Here is a 19,998-nt window from a genome sequence, read left to right on the forward strand (position 1 = left end):
GCACCTGCTTGCCCTGGGCACCTATTACTGGTAGTGGATTTTCAAAGAGTAAGCTGTGCCCCATCCAGAGCTGTGAAGTTTGCCCCATTGTCTGAGGGTATATCTACACTGCAATTAAAAGTGTATGGCGGGCCCAAGCCAGCTGATTCTGCTTGTGGGGCTTGGGCTAAGGGGCTTTAATTGGGGTGTACATGTTTGGCCTCAGGCTCTAGGATCCTGCAAGGGAGGAGTGTTTCTCTCTTGCTCTCACTCTCACTCTCTCTCACACACAGAGTCTCAGGCTCCTCCCAAAAAGCTGTGTTCCTCTGTTATTCCTTATTCACCTGACTCTGTCTGCTTCCCCCCAGTATCAGAGGGGTAGCCGTGTTAGTCTGAATCTGCAAAAGCGGCGAGGAGTCCTGTGGCACCTTATAGACTAACTGAAGTGTTGGACCATAAGCTTTCGTGGGCAAAGACCCACTTCGTCAGATGCAAGTAGGATGATTCCTATCTGCCAATTGGAAAAGTCAAATCTATGGCTGGAGGCTTTTCTGATGCCACCAGTGAAAGGGGACAGTCAGCTGAGGTGCCGCTGACCATGACGATATTAAAGGGTTTAGAGCGGCAAGCTAATGAGAGGTGGAAGGTGGGCAATTTAAGCACGGGAAAGGGGTAGAGACATAACTATAGAGAGGGGACAACGTAATCTTTGTTCCCTGCAACTCTGGGCAGAATGATGGCACATGCGGTGGATGAGAGTTACTTTTTTTGGCGTTTGGGAAAACAAAGAAGATGGGGCCTGCAGAGCAGTCAGGCCTGGCCAGGGGCCCAGCAGAAGATAGCTTCTAGGTCAGAGGGGCTCTTCTTTCCCAGACTGCTGGCTGTCACAAGCAGTCAGGAGCAAGAGAAGGAAAGGACGCTCCTCCCATGGCAAACAGGAGCACACCATACGGTGAGAGGTAACGGGTGAGTCAGCGGAACCCAGCCATTCACGGAATACATCCAGACAACCATAAAAACAAGAGGGAAGGGTTTGTGCCACACGTGGGCATAGGCAGCTCAAGTGCCTTGTGCTTTGCCTGCATGGCATGCAGCTGTTGTGCGTGCTGGTCATGGCGCGGGAGGGAGACACAGTGGTTTCCTTGGCTGTGAGGCAATCTTTCTAGGAGAACCATGGCTGCACTGCAGGTACTTCTTGAATGCGGGGCTTGGTGCGGTGAGAAGGGCACAGTGGTTCCCCTCTGCAGTCCACAGGAAGAGGTGGGGCGGCATGCAATCAACTGCTCTGAATATGGGGAACGAGGAGGAAAAACTTCTGAGGCTCCCAAAGATATTTTGTTCCTACCTTCTAATACACTTGTATCTTAGATTCACCTCTGCTGTGTCCCAGCTCCTTAATGGGAGCTCCTTGACTTGGTTGTTAGATACCATATAGTGCCTTTAAAACAGTAAAGATAAATGGATCAGACAGGAGCCAAGCACGGAGATTTGATATTGAGGAGCATAACTATCAGTACTGCATGGACAGCGACACAGTCATGACTTGCATTAAACTCCCAAAGTCCTGCTGCAGCAGAGTCTGGGCTCCGAGTAAACCCTGGGATGAATTCTTTGTGCTTGATCACATTTTTCAAATGTCCCAAAGTCCTGTCCACAAATAATCTTCCCAGGACATTCCCCTAACCAGGACACCTGTATTGTTCCTTCCATGGCCTCCTGCTGGGAAGGACTGGGACTGGAGTAACCTGAGTGTGCACCTCACAACCAATACTATTCCGTCTGTGCAACAGCTTAGACTACAGTGGCTATTGGGACCCTACCTCCTCCGTTCCTGACTCCTCCAGTCACTGTCCTGGGCATTGTTAGCATGGTTCCTTGTAAGGCAGTGCAGTTCCCTAACGTTTCCTCACGCTCCACAATCAATCTAAGAGCTCCCTTCCCCTCAACCCATCCCAGGTGAGGCTGCTGCCAATGCCAAGAGCAGCTACTCCATAACATTAAGGCATCTGGGCCCAGGTCTTCTGCACAAATACCTCTGCACCGGCTGAACCCCTGCTGTGAAGCCTAAGGGACCGGTGCCTGCAAACCCAATTGCCTCAGTCACTGTCCTCATCAAGAGCATTCAGTGTTATATGGATGATACCACTGTAAAGGCCAAGAGAAAACTCAGGAAAAGAGAGGGACCCTGCATGCGGGGGAAGGGGGAACCCACAGAAATAAATAACAAGATTGTCTTCATGGTCTCATTTTGCAATAGAGTGAGTATCCTGATACCACAAGGTAGGGGCGGAGTGATGCCAGAGCTGTGTAACCACAGGTCTGCGAGTCTAGCCCAAAAGGTGTCAGCAAGGGTCAGGGACATAAACTGCTATGCCCTTCCCACCAAAATATAGAGTGTCGGGTTGGAAGTCTGTCGATAGCTGTGTGTGCATGTTGTAGTATCTTGGCCAGTGCTTACTTGTGCTGCAAGTGGCTGGTCTGGTGAGGGTAAGAGCCCTACTATTACTGACAGTTCACTGACAGATTCCTTACCATATATGTGTAATCAGGGTGCAATTGAAGAATTAGAAGGGGTCAGACAAGATTGACAAGAATAACTAAAGGCCTGAAAAAAATCTCCTATGAAAAGAGATTTAAAAGACAGTGGAAACAGACTGTGGAACTCATTGCCACAGGAAGTCACTGAGGCTAAGGATTTAGCAAGATTTAGAAAGGGGTGGACATCTATATGATATCAAGAATATTTAGCGTTATCATAGTTAATGCTCACAAAAAATCCCTCATGCTTCAGGATTTCAGCTTAGGCATTAGGAAGAGACCTTATGTGCGGAGGTGGGGGAGGGGAGATTATCTCACACCTGCCTACTTTGGAGTTCTGACCCATTCCTCTGAGGTCGCTGGTGCTGGCCACTGTCACCAACAGGATACTGGGCTAGTTGGATCTTAGGTCTGACGGAGCGTGGCAATTCCTATGTTTCCATATGCATATGAAAATGTGAAGGGGGAGTATAGGAGAGACTGGTTGACAGCTTAATGTGCAGGCATATAAGGAAGGAGGCAGAGAGGGCAAAAAAAAATGGTCCAAAGGGGAGCTGTTTGCCTGGGCTGGTTTTTGATGTTCTCATTTGTTCTTTCTTCTCTTGTTTTGCAGGGAATTTTAAAGGTCTGTGTAAGCAAATCGATCACTTCCCTGAGGATACAGATTATGAAGCCGACACAGCAGAATATTTCCTCCGTAAGTCTGCAGGCTCTTTTCCTTGGAACTGATTGTAGGTGCTAGCGCCTGGTGCCCTCTGCTTCCTGTAGCTGACACTGTCCAAAGTCTGGTTCCCTTGAGGATTAACATGCCAGATGAGGCAAAATCTGGAAGAATTGACGAGGGGCGTCTTTAAGACCTTCTGAATATCTGTCTCCCAGGGTTCCCTGCCTCTCACTAATGAACCCACTCCCACCTCCACAAGACCAAATCTACTGGATGCTGCCAGATTCAAACTTGCACTGGCAATTAAAGGGCTTTTTAATTAAAGGTATTCAATTATTATAAGAATCTGTAGCCCCTCAACTTCCCCTCTTGCTTAAATACCGTGGGAAAACATTGACAAGGAGAAGGAAGCACCTCCAAGATGCAAGCAAATATCCCACTAAGTCGGAAAAGCAACACAGATAATGGGCTTCCAGTGCAAATGGCTCTAAGGAGAAGGGAAAGCGACAGAAGCACTGACTGTCCCCCGTTGCAGTCATTTCTCAGGTGGAAGGGACTGAGTACCCCTGCACAATGAGGATAGGTTACAGAGCCTTACACATAAACTGTAGGTCACTTCTTCCATCCGGTCCCCAGGCAAGGAGATTAGAAGCTTTAGGTATAGGGTCACAAGCCTTTCTCTTCTGCATCACTGAATTTAATGCATCCAGGTCATTTGTGACCAGGAGTTGTTTACCCTCTGCCAATTGTTGATGCATATAAAATGAGTCAGTGGTCTTATCTATTTCTGGAGCAAGTAGTCACCTCGTGGAAACGATCACCATGACAGACACTAATTAGCAGCCTCGGCAGCAGTCGCAGGAAAGCAACTGAGAATTGAATGGGGGCATAAAGACTAAACTCCCTTCGATGTAGTAGCACAGTGATGGGCAACCTGCAGCCCGAGGGCCACATGCAGCCAGGGCCAGATTAAGGGGGGGGCTAGCCGGGCAGCTGCCCGGGGCGCCAACCTATGGGGGGCACCTGATTTAAGTGGTAAGGGGCGCGGCAACACATATGCCAAGTGCCCAGGTGTGCGGCTCTCCTTACCAGTTCAATCAGGCACCCCCCACAGGTTGGGGTACGGTGGGGGCACGGTGCCCCTTACCATGTCAATCAGGCGCCACGTGCCCAGGGGCAGGGCTGCGCATGCGCTGCACGCCTGCTGCCTGGGACACAAGTATGGCTCAGTCCAGCACTGCATGCAGCCCGTGGGGGTTCTGCGTGGAGCCCATGAGACACTTTCTTTACCATTCCCATAGGCAGGGTTGCCAGATTCCACTGGTTTCAATGTGCATTGTTTCTTTCTACCAATATTATTAACGTGACACCCATGTAAAGCAAGAGCACGTGACATGAGGTGCGTGCTGCTTGCACACAGCATTGACTGGGAGAGCCACGTGCTCCCTCTGCACCCAGTCCAATCGCTGCTTCGGTTCAAGCAGCACACCCCGCAAATTCTAGGTGCATGAGTGCAGTTAGCAAAGCTACCCTCTCCTGGGAGAATGTTTTGGTTACAACAATCTTGCGGCCCACTGAGATGAAGGAGGGTCACTCATGTGGCCCACTCACTAGCCTAGGTTGCCCATTGCTGTAATAACCCCTCCATGGAGGGAGGGAGGCACACTTGTGGGGAGGTTAGGAGTGTGTGTGTGTGTGTGTGTGTGCATGCTCTTGGGGAAGAGGAGCATGAAAGCTAACACCACTTCTTCTGCTGCTGTCCTTGTTGGTAGGGATTCATATACTGAATTCTTATACTGTGACCATATCCGATTTTAAAACAAAGTAGGCTTGTGCTGGGCAGTGCTTAGATGGGAAAGGTCTGAGGAGCACCTTCTTCTGTCACCAGAACTGTTGATCAGTCACCTTTCACGGACAGACCATTTGCATAAGTGGGCTGTGGATAAGAGCCGTAGAGTGGGGGACACAGGGAACTGCATGGCAAGCAAAGAGCCTGTTGGAGCGAACACTGCTCTTTGGCGTACAGAACAGACTGAGGAGTATGCACCAGGGCCACAGCAAGAAACACTTCACTTAGGCTACGTCTACACTGAAGGCTTTTTGCGCAACAATGGCCGTTCTTGCGGAAAAATTTGCAGAGCGTCTACACTGCACGTGTGTTCTCGTACAAGTAAATTTACAGTAATGCATCGGAACAGAAGGCTTCTTGCACAAGAGTTGTTCCTCTCCCCATGAGGAATAAGCCCTCTTGCACAAAAGCTCTTGCGGAAGAAGGCAGTGTGGATGGGTAACAGGGGTTTCTTGTGCAAGAAACCCCTATGGCTAAAATGGCCATCTGAGCTTTCTTGAGCAAGAGAGTGTCCACATTGCCATGGACACTCTTGCGCAAAAGCACATGGCAGTGAGGATGCGCTCTTGCACAAGATCTTTTGCATAAGAACTCTTGCACAAAACAGTTCTTGTGCAAGAAGCCTGTAGTATAGACGTAGCCTTAGAGCGTGGCGCATCTCTGGAAGATCACACAAATGGGAAGCAGAGACAGCAGAGATCAGAGTTCAACCTGGGACATGAGGGCAGAGTTCACAACTCCCATGAATGGGCAGATGGAGCTGGCCTGGAAAGCTGTATAGTTCTCTGTGGTCCATAAAACCATCACTGAGGAAAAGAGATCACTTCTGCTTTGTGCAAAAGCAGAGGCTCAGTCATCCCCTTACAACAGAGGCATCTTCAGAGGGATATTCTTGTCTCGGGTTCCCTGAGCTAATCTCCACCTCTGTGTCCAACTGTTCCTCCATGAGCACAGTTCCTGATGACGTCCCAAGAGGAGAGTTTTGTTCTAAAGGCATCCAAAAGAAGCAGCTTTTAATTGTGTGGGCTAAGCACCAGGGATCTGGTAGGGCAGGGAATCTCTCGATGTCTCCAATTGTGACATATATGTGTGTGTTTGGAGCATGCTGGAAGCCCAGTAGCACCATGGCATTTGAAAGATTTGGGATTCTTTCAAGATCATGTATGTGGATGAAATAGACAGACTATGCTACGACTTTCTCATCAGTTCTAAAATATTTGCCCACCTGTTGTGGTTTTCAATAATGCCAGGGAGACTGTTTCCTTAAAATGTGTTTCTGGTGCATTGATTGCCAGATGGCTTGAGTGTCAGGGCTGCAAAAGTGGGTGATACGCCTCAGCAGGGGCATGGGCACGGGCACGCTGGTTTGTGGCTGTAGGATTACCTCTGACAGGTTTGCTAGTGACGAATTGCATTCTGGCATTGATCTCTTTTTACTAACTAGAGCTTTGGAACATTTTGTTCTGGGGGAACAGCCCACAGAAGACTACACAGATCACTGTCTCCTCCAAGAGGAGACAAGTGTAGGTCAAATGCTAGGCCTGTTATCCATGACAATGTCCCCTTTAAAGCAAATCCCCAAGACAGAATCCCATAGGAAAGAGCTCACTGAAGAGGGATTTTGGCATTTGGTCAGACTAATCGTGAAGTCTTTGTTGTGTCATGTCTGGTAGAAGGAGCCTCATGCTGAGCTAGGCCTGACTGGAGAGGACCTGACTTCCAGGTTCTTCCCAGGACATTTGCCAAATTGGAGCTTGTTCATGTTGAGGCCTCACCTGGGCTGGGCTTCGTAGTGTTGGCATGAGTGTCTCTAGAGCAATGTTCCCTCTAATTGCTTCCCATTCACGTGGAGAATAAATTGTGTTGTGTGCACCAACGCACGTGTGGCTGTGCACCACCAGTAGAAACACATGCAGCCCGCTGTGGGCACTCTGCTGATTAGGTGGGTGACACCTGAACCTCTCCTGGGCGGCCAGGGCCTCCCAGAGGATTCAGGGGGCCTGAGGCAAAGCAAATTTCGGGGGCTCCTTCCATAAAAAAAATACTATAGACCTCAGACTTCAGACATATTCGTGGAGGCCCCTCTGGGGCCCAGGACCTGGGGCAAATTGCCCCACTTGCGGCCCCCCGGGCGGCCCTGTGTGTGGCCGCCCAAGCGCTAAGCTTACAGGGAACACTGGTCTAGAGGTTGTTTCTGACCTTTAGATTAGGTTGTTGCCTGGATCAGAGTGGCCAGGAGATTGGGACGACAGATCGCCTGATTCGGACTCAGTTTGGTTTTGCTGACCATGCAGATAAGATGGCTCTGGTACCTTGACATCAAATGGCCTGTGTCAGGAGGAAGCTGCAGCGTCTTTCTTTCCCTTAAGACACTGAGGCTGGGTAGAAGCCATTCCGAACACATGAACAGCTCCCCTCTCCTTCGGACTGCAGGGTCTGCCCTGGACTCTGGAATGGGATGGTGGGTTCGGTGAGCACCCCCTTCTTCCATGGTAATTTGACCCTGTGGAAATGAATAAGGCAACTGAACGGGTTAGATAAGGGCAGAGTTTCACGCCTTGCAGTGTCCTCTGCTCTCAATTTCACACTGTGACCTTGTGTTCTCCCCAGCTGGGAATGCTAAAAATCTCCACAAGGCCCCTCCGCACAGCAGGCATCTCCTTGGCATTTGCTTACAGTCACCTGGCTCCCCACTGTTAAATCTTCCCCCACTTCCCCAAAGCCGTTAGCATGGTTATTAACATCCTGTTCCCTGAGGTGGAACTAGGCAGGACCGGGGAACAGGAGAGAGCTTCCTCATACCCTCTGGATTTATAGCCATGCAGGAGTTGTGCTTCAGCATCAACCAGAATTCAGTGCCTGTACCTGTTAGAAGGGATAGATTCTCCCACAGGGCCTGTGAACTGGCTGTTCCTGCTGTCTAGGGAAACCCCCTTTGTTTGCTTTATACAGGTTGGTTCTCCCACTCTGGCACTGAAAGAAGATTTGCATTGCGCTGTTCTTGCATTGAGGCACGTTCTTTTCCAGCCACGTGTGTATTTCACGCTGTAATGTCTTCATCTTTCTACTGGAGAGAGCGGAGAGGCCTCTCATAAAAATACCGACTATACCTGCTGTAATGTATTGTGCAGCATATGTCGGTCCACACCAGTGCTCTCTGCTGGGCAGAATGACTGAATAAGTGTGAGTTGCTCCGGGGAGGGTGCATGTGTTTGCACTGTTGTCCTCTGCTGGATGGAATATGCATGAGGATGTGCAATTAGCTCACCATTGGGAGTGCCATGCTTCTGGAGGACTAGGCTACGAGTTTTATTTCCCAGTGCCAGGGATGGCTGCAGCCTCTGCCTACAGCCACAGATTGTCACCCTGCACCCGTAGCAGCTTTCCAGCTCGCTGCAAATCTCTCCTTAGGAGGCAAGTTCACTTTCCAAACAACCATTGATTGACTCTTTGGATGAAGCATTTGTGGTGTTGGCACTGCTCATTAAAAGCCCAACTGCACTGCATTATAGGTGAGAATAATAGATGAAGGGTCCTACTTAGTCCCTCACTGAGTGGGAACAAGTGCAGGAGTGAGATGCCTGTGAGGGATTCAGGGTATGAAAGAGTCCCAGGTAAACTTCTGCCACCAGGCCCCCTGACTGTCACTGGCTTCTGATAGTCTTAATGACCATCCAACACGTGGATGATCCATTTGTGACCACTTCTCTGCTTTTGTCTCCCTCTCTCCATCCCCTTGTCTTTATTCCTCCCTGAATCACTCCTCTCCATATTTCTTTTCCTTCTGTTTCCCCTCTTTCTCCCCCATACAATACATGCTATTGTTTTCCCTCTGTATTTGTCTCCTCCTCCCCTCCCCCACCTCCGCTCCATCTCTTTGTCTCCTATATTGTTTTCTCTTCCCCCTTTCTTCTGGCTCCTACCTATGCTCTTATTTCTCCCCCTCTCCCTCTCTTTTTCACAGGGGCTGTGAGGGCCTCTAGTATTTTCCCGATCCTGAGTGTGATTCTGCTTTTCATGGGAGGACTCTGCATTGCAGCCAGCGAGTTCTACAAAACCCGGCACAACATCATCCTTAGTGCCGGCATCTTTTTCGTGTCTGCAGGTAAAGAGACAAGGGACGAATGGGCTGCAGGGATTGAAGACTAAGAGTAATAGCACGGAAGATACCATCAGGAAAAGACAGTAGCAGGCTGTCCAGGTGATGGAGCAGTAGGGGCAGAAGGGAAAGGAGGTGGTATGTTTGCACAGGCAAAAAGGGCAACATGCATTTTTCAGTCCAGGCGAGCTTTATTTCAGATAAACGATAACATTCAACAAGAAAGAGCAAATGTAAAGTCTCTGTGAGTGAGAGAGAGGGAGAGAGAGAGAGAGAGAGAGAGAGAGCACACAGTGACTCACTGTGACATTCTGCATCTGAACTGAAACACAAAATGGCAGCTAGTCCTTGCAGAGAGAGCGAGTCCTCTACAGGTACTAAGACAGTAGGCAAAAAACAAAATGGCCCCATCTCCCTTCAGTTACATGGCTACCTCCACCACTGGACAGAATCTGACGTGAGACAGATGAAACCATGAATCATGTCAACAGGGTGTGTCCACCTAGGGTGTTAGAAATATGGGAAATAAATTTCCCCAGGGCAGGGTTAGATTGCGTAGGCAAGGAAAGGCAGGAACTCAGAACTGGATGTACATGCAGGGCTGGCCTTACTATGAGGTGAACTGAGGCGGCCGCCTCAGGTGCCAGAGTGTAGAAAATTGTGTCTGCTGCTGGTGCATATGTAGGTAGCAGAGCAGTACCATGAGAGGAGTAGAACAGGAAGAAGGCAGAATTGAGACCTTTCAAAGTTTTGGCCCAAGCGAAAGGATATGGGGGCGTCATTTGAGCTCCCCGCCTCAGGTGACAAAATGTTGTGGGCCGGCTCTGTGTACATGGAGACTAAGCTCCTCTCTACATCAGCTAGGGGCGTGTGTCTCATGGAGACAAGCGGGGCTGACTCAGGTGCCAGCAGCAGGATGAAGGTCTGGGTTCAATGAACATGTGGAGGAATTGCTGTCTAACCTGGGACTCCCTAGAGAGGGTTCCAAACAGGGCAAGGCTAGAGGCTCATTTGGGGAGCTGTGAGCAAACAGGCTTTCACCAGCACTGGACTGTTCTTGGGAGGACCAGTGGGATCTTAGGCTTTAACCTCCTGCTGTCCTTTCCTTCTAGGATACTCCAATGTTTTCCTCTCTCTCTTACCCTCACCCACAGGTCTGAGTAATATAATTGGCATCATTGTGTACATATCAGCCAATGCTGGAGACCCCTCAAAGAGCGACTCCAAGAAGAACAGTTATTCCTATGGTTGGTCCTTCTACTTTGGGGCCCTGTCCTTCATTATAGCTGAGATGGTGGGAGTGCTGGCCGTCCACATGTTTATTGACCGTCACAAACAGCTGCGTGCCAACGCTCGTGCCACGGACTACCTCCAGTCCTCCGCCATCACCCGCATCCCCAGCTACCGCTACCGCTATCAGAGACGCAGTCGCTCCAGCTCCCGTTCCACTGAGCCTTCACACTCCAGGGATGCCTCGCCCGTCGGGATCAAAGGGTTCAATACCCTCCCATCAACGGAGATCTCGATGTATACCCTGACCAGGGACCCCCTGAAGGCTGCCACCACCCCCACCGCCACCTACAATTCTGACAGGGATAACAGTTTCCTCCAAGTTCACAACTGTATCCAGAAAGAGAACAAGGACTCTATCCACACTAACACAGCCAACCGCCGGACCACCCCGGTATGAAGCCGCCGCCAGGAGCTGAAATTGGGGAAGGAGCAGGCGGGAGGTGGGGAGGAAACGGAAGAAGAGGAGCAGGGGCAATGGGGAGGGCAGGGGAGGGAGAGAAAGCAACCATGGGGGAAACCTTCCAAAAGCAAAAAACAACAAAAAACAGAACAACAAGAAAAGAAACAAAAGAAACAACAATAACAAAAAAGCATAAAAAAATAAGAAAAAGGAAAAAAAAGAAAAAACTTTAAAAACCAAGAGAGATTTAAAAAAAATAGAAAATAAATTTAAAAGAAAATGCATGATTTCCCATGTACCATTATTTTAACATTTAATAAAAACAAATTTAAAAAGGGAACCAAGAAACAAAAACAACAACAACAACGACAAATTTAAGTGGGAGGAGGAGGAGGCAGCTCTTTGGATTTTTTCAGGTTTCATTCTTTAATTCTTTGGTTTGTTTTCTGTTCAATTTTAACCCAGTGTGGACTCACAGGCTCCGGGAGTGGGGGGTCTCCAGGAAGCATGGTGGGTGGATTAGCAGTGATGTGTGCATCTGTGGGAGTTCTAGGGGTCCACGATGACTCTGGAGATCTTGGGGTTACTTGTGATCTACTCAGACCTGCCACAACCCTGGGATCAAAGGTGATTCGTGTCTCTTGTGGGTCCCTGAAGGGTTAACATTGACTTTCCTGTCCTTGGGAATCCCAGGGGTTAATGCTGAGTCCTTGGTCCCCAGAGTTCCCAGGGTGTTAAATGGTGACCAGTCTGGACTCACTAGTCCCTGGGGATCCTGTGTTTAACAGCAACATTGCAAAAAAAAAAAGTTTATAAAAAACAAGTGGCAATTTTTAATAAAACAAAACCAACTATAAATAACTGTAAATACAATACGTGGATTTACTTGCAAGAAAACCGGATAGTATTTTTCTTTTTATTTTTGTTTTCTCCAGCTTTAAACTGTGAAAACATGGGCGTTAGAAGTGGGGAGGGAGGGAAAAACACATTAGCAAGGGAGGGGGGTCTTGTAAAAAGAAAACAGAAATTGAATCTCTTAGCAAAACAAAAATCACTGAGAGGCCGGAGCTCACTCGGCTGGCAGGAGGGGAGAAGCTTCCCGCTGGTCACAGGAGCTTTGTGCTAGACACACATCTCTCCCTGAGGAGAGGAAGATGCTGCTATTGTGGGGACGGGTGACAGACAGCATAAGGACTATATGCTAATCAGGAGACTAGCACTCACACACGCACTCCCATCATGCATGCAGTGGTTGCTCGCCAGGGTAGGCAGACATGGGATGCCTACTGCTGTATATACCTTCAAATGTCAGTTTTGCCTAGTCACCAAGAGCCTGACCCCCCACCCCCGTTGAAACCAATCAGAGTGTCCATTGACAGCAGTGGACATTGGATTAAGCCCCACACCTTAGCCAGACCTTGTCTGTACAAGGCCTGATTCCCCACTGCCTTGCCCTGGCATAGTCATTTACACCCAGCAGGGTAGGTGCAAAGGGCCATCAGAGCACAGGCCCCCAGGTGTAGTGTTCTACACTTGTTCCGCCCGGGGGGCAATGATTAAAAGAGGCGCAAGGCAGTGAGGCCCTTGAGCTCCTATACACATGCTCTGCTCTTCCTGCTCATACGCACATTGTGCCTGATTCTCCTCTCCTGCCGGAGGCATCCCAGAGACCCCACTGCCCACAGTGCAGTCATTCCCGAGATTCACAGGTGAGCTTGAGTCAAAAATCGGGCCTACACCCTTCCACTCATGCACACACCCTCCCCACCACACCTTTGCCGACGTCTGCCCACTCCTCCCTGCTTCCTTCGAGAACATAAATCCTGCAAACCTCCTCACCATGCCTGCCCCATCCCAGGGACTATCACATGCACTGGGGACTTGGCCTGACATTTAGTACCAAGGGGAGAATCAACATGCCAGAGGGCCCAGAATCCACTTGTAAGTCAGCTCCCTTTATAATGCTGCTACCAGGACTCCGTGAGGAAAGGACAGTGAGGAGAGTGGGCAAAGCAAACGGGGAGAGTGTTATCAGTATGCCTCTGTGCGTCACTCAGTAGCAGACCAGCCCAGGGCCAGCACAGATTGAGAGAATTCTCCATGGACATACAAACAACAGAATCCCTTCTGTTGCATCCCGGGGCAGATCCAAGGCTGAGGGTTTATTGAGTGGGTCATGTGACCCTTTCAGCTGCTCATCCCCACTCTTGACTCTGTTCCCATTCCTGCTGCTCCAGTTTTAAGGATCTTTAAGTCCCATGGTTCAGCTCCCACTGGAGAGTAGACACTGTTCTGAAAACAATTCCTGCCCTCAGATATTGCTGCTTTATCCTTCTTTTCCTCTCAGCACAGGAAAGTGGGATCCCTTTCAGGGCAGGGTTGGGGAGCAGCATGTGGGAAATTTAAGGCCAAGGTTAAACGAATTTTCTCTAGGGCTCAAAGGGAAGGTCTAGTGCTGATGGAGAAGCACAGAGAAAGCTTAGATGAAACTGATCATCTAGGTGCATGCCTTAGTTTGCACTGGGTGTCTGAGATTCCTGCTGAATTCCATGCCCTTCCCAGCTTTCTATCCCCACCTGGTCCCCAGGACTTTTAACATGTAAAAGAACAGATGAAAAATAATTTCCCCCTTCCCCTCCAAACACTGAGTTAAAATTGGTTTCTCAAACTCTGGCGTAGACAGAGTACAGTATTTTGGTTTAAATCCAAAGCTGCTTTTAAGAACTTGGTGCCCACAGAGTTCTTAAGCATTCCCAGAAGTATCGGAGAAAATGAATGAGCGCCTGGGTGTGAGAATGAATGTGCCAGAGAGGGAGAGAGAAGGGGGAGGACTAGGACTGGCAGGGAAGCTTTTCCTGAGGATGTTGCTCATGTCCAGCTCAAACCAGTTCAAGAAACCAACCTCCATTTTCTTTAATTTGTGAATTTTTTTCAGACTGTTAAAAAAATTTTAAAAACAGAAAATTACAAAAAAAAAATCCTGGTACATGAAATAAAGGTTGTTTTTTTTATAACTTGGTCCTTGTTTATGTGGATTTATTGTGAAGTCTTGAAGAAAAGAATTCTTGGCCTGCCAGAGGAGTCCCTCAGGGGAAGAGTGACACAGAGTAGTTGAAAGGGAAGCATTGTAGGAGCTCTGGCTGATGTTGCTGCTTCATCTGTTCTTCCCACATGTCTGAGAGCCAGGAGGAAAGGACAACATGGGGGCCTGAAGAGAAATGTTTTTTGCCTCCTTATGTTTAAAGTAAATGCAATTAAACTGGGGTTGTTGGCATGTTTGTGTTCTAGAATAACAAACATGAGGCCAGATGCATTATGGGCTTTTCCTGCTGACATGCCAGTTGTCTGGCAGTGTTGTTAACTCTTGCAATGCTTGTTATTTATTTTAAAGCCCAAGCTCCAGGAATCCAGTGATTACCTGAAGGTCTCAGCTTTCATTTCAAAATAAAAAGTGTTTAGCCCTTCTAGCAATGGAGGGAAGCCTGCATATATTAATCTAATGCAGCCACAAATCCAGAAGGCAATTTTTTTTAAATTAAAACTCATGTATTTAAGTCACTCATTGTTTTGAGATGCTTGACTCAATCTTTGAATGCTTAAAATTCATGATATTAGAGAGGCAACAGTGTTAAAGTTTCTGCAAGCAGGCTCAAAGAATTCGGAAGTGGGGCTGGGACCAGACCAAAAGAGGAGCCTTCTCAGACATAGACACTTTGTATTAATTGTCTGGGCCTATTACATCCTGGCATGTCCAAAGCAATTTATAAGGAGGGGATGTGCCTGTGTGGATGGAATCAGCTGCCCTTGGCAGTCACGGTCTATATAGAGGAAACTCCTCATTGGAGGGAAGTGAGGCAGAGGAACAAGGATAGGGTAAAGTGGCTCACCAGAAATGGAACTGAGTTACCAAGTCTTTGCCCAAAACTCAAACTTGCCATCCCCATTTCCCGATGTGCAGCCAGAACTCAAACCAGATCCTCCAACTTTTGTCTGAAATTCAAAGGCATCCTCAATATCATCAGCATCTCCCTCTCCCTGCCCTCACCAACACACAAAGTGTGAATGGGGTTAGTTAGTTGTCATTCTATTTTCAGTTTCACTCAGTGCAGGCAATTGCTTCCTGATTCCAGCCAAAAGCAATAGTGCTAAAAGCCTGCAAGGAAAGGTTGTTGTCTGTAGAATGTGGGACTGGCTGGACCCAGGAAATTCTGACGAGGGGAAATGGCCTGACAAGAGGGCTCTGGCATAGACACAACCAGGAAAGTAGGAGCTGCTTTGAGTGACTGACCCGTCAAGCCTTCTGGAGCTTTGCCTGACACTGAGTAGGGGCTGGAGGGGAATGAGGTGGCACACAGATGAACAGGAAGGAGAAATCTCTGCAATAAGCAATTAGAGAACAGCTGAATGGAAGCAAAAGGTAGTGGGGATATAGCTCCTGATTATACCAGGGCTGGAATGGAAACCCAGTAAAGGGCAGGGGGCAGCAGAGTCTAGCCAGAGAAATGAAACAGTGATGAGAAGTGTGAGGAGGAAACACAGGCCTTGTCTACACTATCAGATAAGGCTGAATCTATTAAGGTCGATTTTTAGCACCCAATTTTCAAAGATGCATGTCCCCACTGCGTGCACTGTGTTGACATAGAACATACCCACAGTGGGGTGGCTACTGCCGACTTTGGCAGCAATGCACTGTGGGTAGCTATCCCACAATTCCTGCCACTCCTTTGCATCCTGGGTTAAGCTCCCAGTGCCTGACAGGACCAAAACAGTGCAGTGGATAGTTCTGGGTACATGTCATCAGCATTCCATAATGCACTAATCTGCTCCCTTCCCTCTGCTTGAAAGCAATGGCAAGCAATCTTTCTGCACCCTTTTTTTCCTGGTTATCTATACAGATGCCATAACAGGGCAAGCATGGACCCCGTTCAGCTGCAAAATGTTATGGCAATCATAGCAAACATCTCCCATGACTTATGCTGTGGTATGTCCAGAGCATCTCCAGGGCCCACCAGAGCAAGGAAGATTATGAAGAGGTCATGAACAGACCCTTGTGTGAAGCACTTGAGTTGAGCAATTGGCAGATGCTGACAACAGTCAATCCTCTTGACAGTGGAACACCGATTCTGGTTCTGTGAGAGAAAAGCACAGACAGGTGGGATTGCATAGTTATGCAGCCATGGAATGATCAGCAGTGAAACTTCACATGCATAAAGCCACTTTCATGGAAGTTTGCAAATGGCTTTCCTTGGCCCTGAAGTGCAGCAATACCAGAATAAGCTCGGACAGTGGAGAAGCAAGTGGCAATAGCCCTGTGGAAACTAGCAACACCAGACAGCTTCCAGTCAGATGGGAATCAATTCAGAGTAGGAAAATCTACAGTGGGACTGCTGTGATCCAAGTAGCCAAGGCTACGAAGAGTGGCTCTGGGAAATGTGTAGGACACAGTGGAAGACTTTGCCACAATGGGGTTCCCTAATTGTGATGTGGCAATAGATGGTATGCACGTCCCTATCCTGGCACCCAACCTCCTTGCCAAAGAGTATATAAACCGCAAGGAGTACTTCCCAATGGTGTTCCAGGTGCTGGTTGATCACATGGGCCATTTCACTAACATCAACATGGGATGGTCAGGAAAAGGACTCTGATCTCTTCAAAAAGCTGCAAGATGGATCTTTCTTCCCAGACTGGAAAATTAACATTGCAGGCATTGAAATGTCAATAGAGATCCTTGGAGAGCCAGCTTACTCATTGCTCCATGGCTCATGAAGCCATACACAGGCAGCCTGGACCGCAAAGTAAGTCACCATTCAACTACAGGCTGAGCAAGTTCAGAATGATGGTAGAATGTGCTTCAGAGCGTTTACAGGGAAGGTTTTGCAGTTTATTGACTAGGTTAGACTTCAGTGAAAGCGACATTCCCATTGTTGTGGCAGCCTGTTGTAAGCTCCATGATATCCATGAAAATAAAGGCAGGCCAAGAACATCAACTTTCACAGAGCTGGGTCTGCTCCACCCTAAAGTCGACCATGCAAGGTCAAATTTACTGTTACTCCCTGCAAAAAGCAGGAGTTCTGAGATCGACTTTAACAGCCCTTAAAGACGATGGAAAGGGCTTGGTACTGTGAATTCATTGCTTAGAAAATCAACCAAATGTGGCTAAGTTTGACCTAAACTCCTAGGCTACGTCTACACTGCAGGTTTCTTGCACAAGAACTTTTTGTGGAAGAGATCTTCCGCAAAAAGTTCTTGCACGAGAACACGTCCACACTGCCACGTGCTTTTGTGAAAGAGAGTGTCCACACTGCCATGGACGCTCTTGCGCAATAAAGCTCTGATGGCCATTCACAGAATGGCCATCAGAGCATCTGTGCTTTTTCCAACAGGGGTTTCTTGCACAAGAAACTCTTGTTGTCCGTCCACACATGCCTATTTGTGCAAGAGGTCTTGCACAAAAAGGCTTATTCCTCATAGAAAGAGGAATAACTCTTGCGCAAAAAGCCCGGTCTTCTGACAATCTACTGTACTTTTTCTTGCACAAAAATGCGCTTGAGGTGTGGACGCTCTGCAAGTTTTTGCACAAAAACTCTGCAGCGTAGACATTGCTCTAGAGTAGACCAGGCCATAGGGTTTCTGTCCCTTCCAACACAAAGGACAAAGTGGGTAAAGTAATGTCAGCAGAGGGTAGATCTAATACATTCATTAGCAAGAAAATGGGGCTGTCAGGAGACGCTGGATTAGGGCAGGCTTGGGAGGCCTTGCAGGCTGTGGCAAGCCTGCATCCCTGTTGCTTGCTGTTCAAGGGATAAGGAGGGAGTTCATGGCTCAAAAGGCGCAGCAGTGAAAATGCTTCAGGTATGTGAAACACACCTGTGGGGAGGGGAGGGATTGTGGGTCCAGAGCCCTGCTAATATTAAACTGATGATGGTGGTTAAGAACACTTTGCATTTCTCTGGCCTCTTTATCCAAAGATACTAACAAATATGAACACTTGTGGGTTCCTAGCCTTCCGATACTGTAATTTCTATGGATCTCATCAGAGAAGGAACCAGGCACATGAGGAAAGTGACTTGCTTAAGGTCACAGAATGAGGCAGTGGCAGACCCTGAAGCAGAGCTCTCCTGCTTCCTGATTCCCTGTTCTAACAACTAGGTGGTACTGTGTAGAAGAGTCCAACCAGGAGGAGCAGAACTGAACCCCTGCCTCACAGATGCAGGATGACTAGCATATGAACAAGGGGGAACTCTTTGCAGGGAGATAAGTATCTCACAAGGGGGAGGTCAAAGGAAGTGAAGGGGTGGAGCACTGTGGACCCTCATGGAGGGAGAGGTGAAGAACATTCCTTGGGGAATATGGATCCTGACAGCTGTGAGGGGGAGTTGTGGGGGGAGGGTGTCGTGGCAGGCAGGGAAAATGGCAGCGAAAGAGGCAATAAGCAAAACCTAGAGGCAATTAATGGGGCGGGGAGGGTGGGATATTAGGTTTTCTCCTAGTCCTAGCCTTGATTCTAGCCTAGTCCTGCCTCATACCAGGAGGCTCATGGGTTACAAGACTAGATGGCCATGACATGCAGAGCTTGGGTGTGTGTACCCCCCAACCTGGTAGCACAGGAGTTAGCATGCTGGAATCTTCTATCTTGCCAGCGCATTGTGACTGACAATGAGTGTGGGAGCCAAAGTGGCTATTTCCTGGTTTCTGCAGGGAATATTATACTTCCCCTCAGTCCCAATTTCCTTGTTGGGGCTCTCCCCTCCCCCCGTTGCCCTCCAAAAAACCCAAAGGACACAGACACTTGCTGCCCCAGGACTTCTATTTAGTAGCTGCCACATCCTAGACTGAATGGGGAGCTGGTATCCAAGTCTTTGAATCTAGTAGAAAGACTGCAGCAGAGGAGCAAAAGCCATTGCTTCTCCTCGACCTAAGTGAACAGCCGCAGCAGCTAGCCCAGCACAGAGGAGACAGATTGGGATGGCTCCCAAGTCTGCCACCCGGGCAGTGCAGGGCACTACTCTGTGGCGCTCCTAATCCACCTGGTGCCACAGAGTCTGGACACAGAAACCTGGCTGGCTTGCATGGCAGCGTTCGCCAGAAGGCCAGCGTGGAACCTTCCACTTCACATAGGTAAGAATCCCACCCCTCTTCTGCAGACAGAGACTGGGGTTTGGACTAATGTGTGAGATCAGCAGGGTTAATTCTGCTGCACGACTGGGCCAAAGGCTGAACGGCTCTCTGGGAATGAAGGGGTGGAAGCAGCAGGTTGGCTCTCCTGGGCTGACACTGATGGATTACAGTATGTCCTCTGTATTAATAGCACTGCAGTTCTCTCCTCTGACTCTCACACCCGCCTGCTGCATCTTGCACTGATCAATACCCAGCCAGGCCTCGCATTACAATTCCACAGCTCTCTCCTCTGGTCACTTGTAAACACTCTCTGCCCCAGCGCTCTCTTCTCCTCCCTTTCTCTAGCTAGCTGCCTCCCTCCCGCAATTCTCTGACACTCCTTTTCTTCCCTCCTCCATAGCCTTCTTAATTAGCATCCACTTCCCATTCCTGGGGACAAGCTGGCCCCCAACCTGCTGCATATAAGTCACTTACTCCCATTAACTACAAAGGGCCTGGCTTGTATCTCCCTGAGGAGCACTCCCCCTCACAAAGCCATGATGTGATGCAGCATGACTATGTTAGAAAGGATACAGGATCTGAACCCCTTTCCTTCCCCCCAATTGCTGCAGCGGAGTGCTGGGAGAACAGGCTATAGAATATGGCCCTTCATGCAACACTGAGTCACAGAAGTTGTATGAAGCTGGGGTGCCTGGGATTGCTGGCTTTTGTTTCCATTTCTCTAGTTTACCCTCTCTGGATTCACTCCCAGGGTGGCGAGATCTGTGCCCTTTCCCTTTCTCATTTCCCTTTAACTCTTTTTGCTTTTTCTCTCCCTCTGGACATCACTCTATCCATGCCTGTCCTGCTCCTTCTCCCGTCTTTCCACCTCTTCACGTCGGCTCCTCAGCAGACGCCCAGCAGCCTGTCTCCGTTGTACACCTAGCCCCCTCCATTTGCACGGTCCTTTTATCCTTAGCAAGGATCCCCCTTCTAAATAAGTCTCCTTCAGATGGTCTAGGCCTGCCTCTCCCTTGCCCTGCATCTTACGCAGGCACTTCTGTGTGGGATTCACCTCG

General features: G+C 48.8%; 1 protein-coding gene across 1 annotated transcript in view; it reads left to right on the forward strand.

The window, feature by feature from the left end:
* CACNG2 (calcium voltage-gated channel auxiliary subunit gamma 2) overlaps positions 1-13,800 on the forward strand; it is a 70,493-nt gene extending 56,693 nt beyond the window's left edge. The window contains exons 2-4 of the mRNA XM_006133803.5: positions 3,131-3,214; positions 8,995-9,135; positions 10,284-13,800. Coding sequence (XP_006133865.1) covers positions 3,131-3,214; positions 8,995-9,135; positions 10,284-10,819 — 761 coding nt within the window. The 3' untranslated portion in view covers positions 10,820-13,800. The remainder of the gene's footprint in view (positions 1-3,130; positions 3,215-8,994; positions 9,136-10,283) is intronic.
* The last annotated feature ends 6,198 nt before the right edge of the window (positions 13,801-19,998 follow it).

Source organism: Pelodiscus sinensis, chromosome 1, assembly GCF_052426305.1.
Source record: "Pelodiscus sinensis isolate ZL-2025 chromosome 1, ASM5242630v1, whole genome shotgun sequence".
Lineage (NCBI taxonomy): Eukaryota > Metazoa > Chordata > Testudines > Trionychidae > Pelodiscus > Pelodiscus sinensis.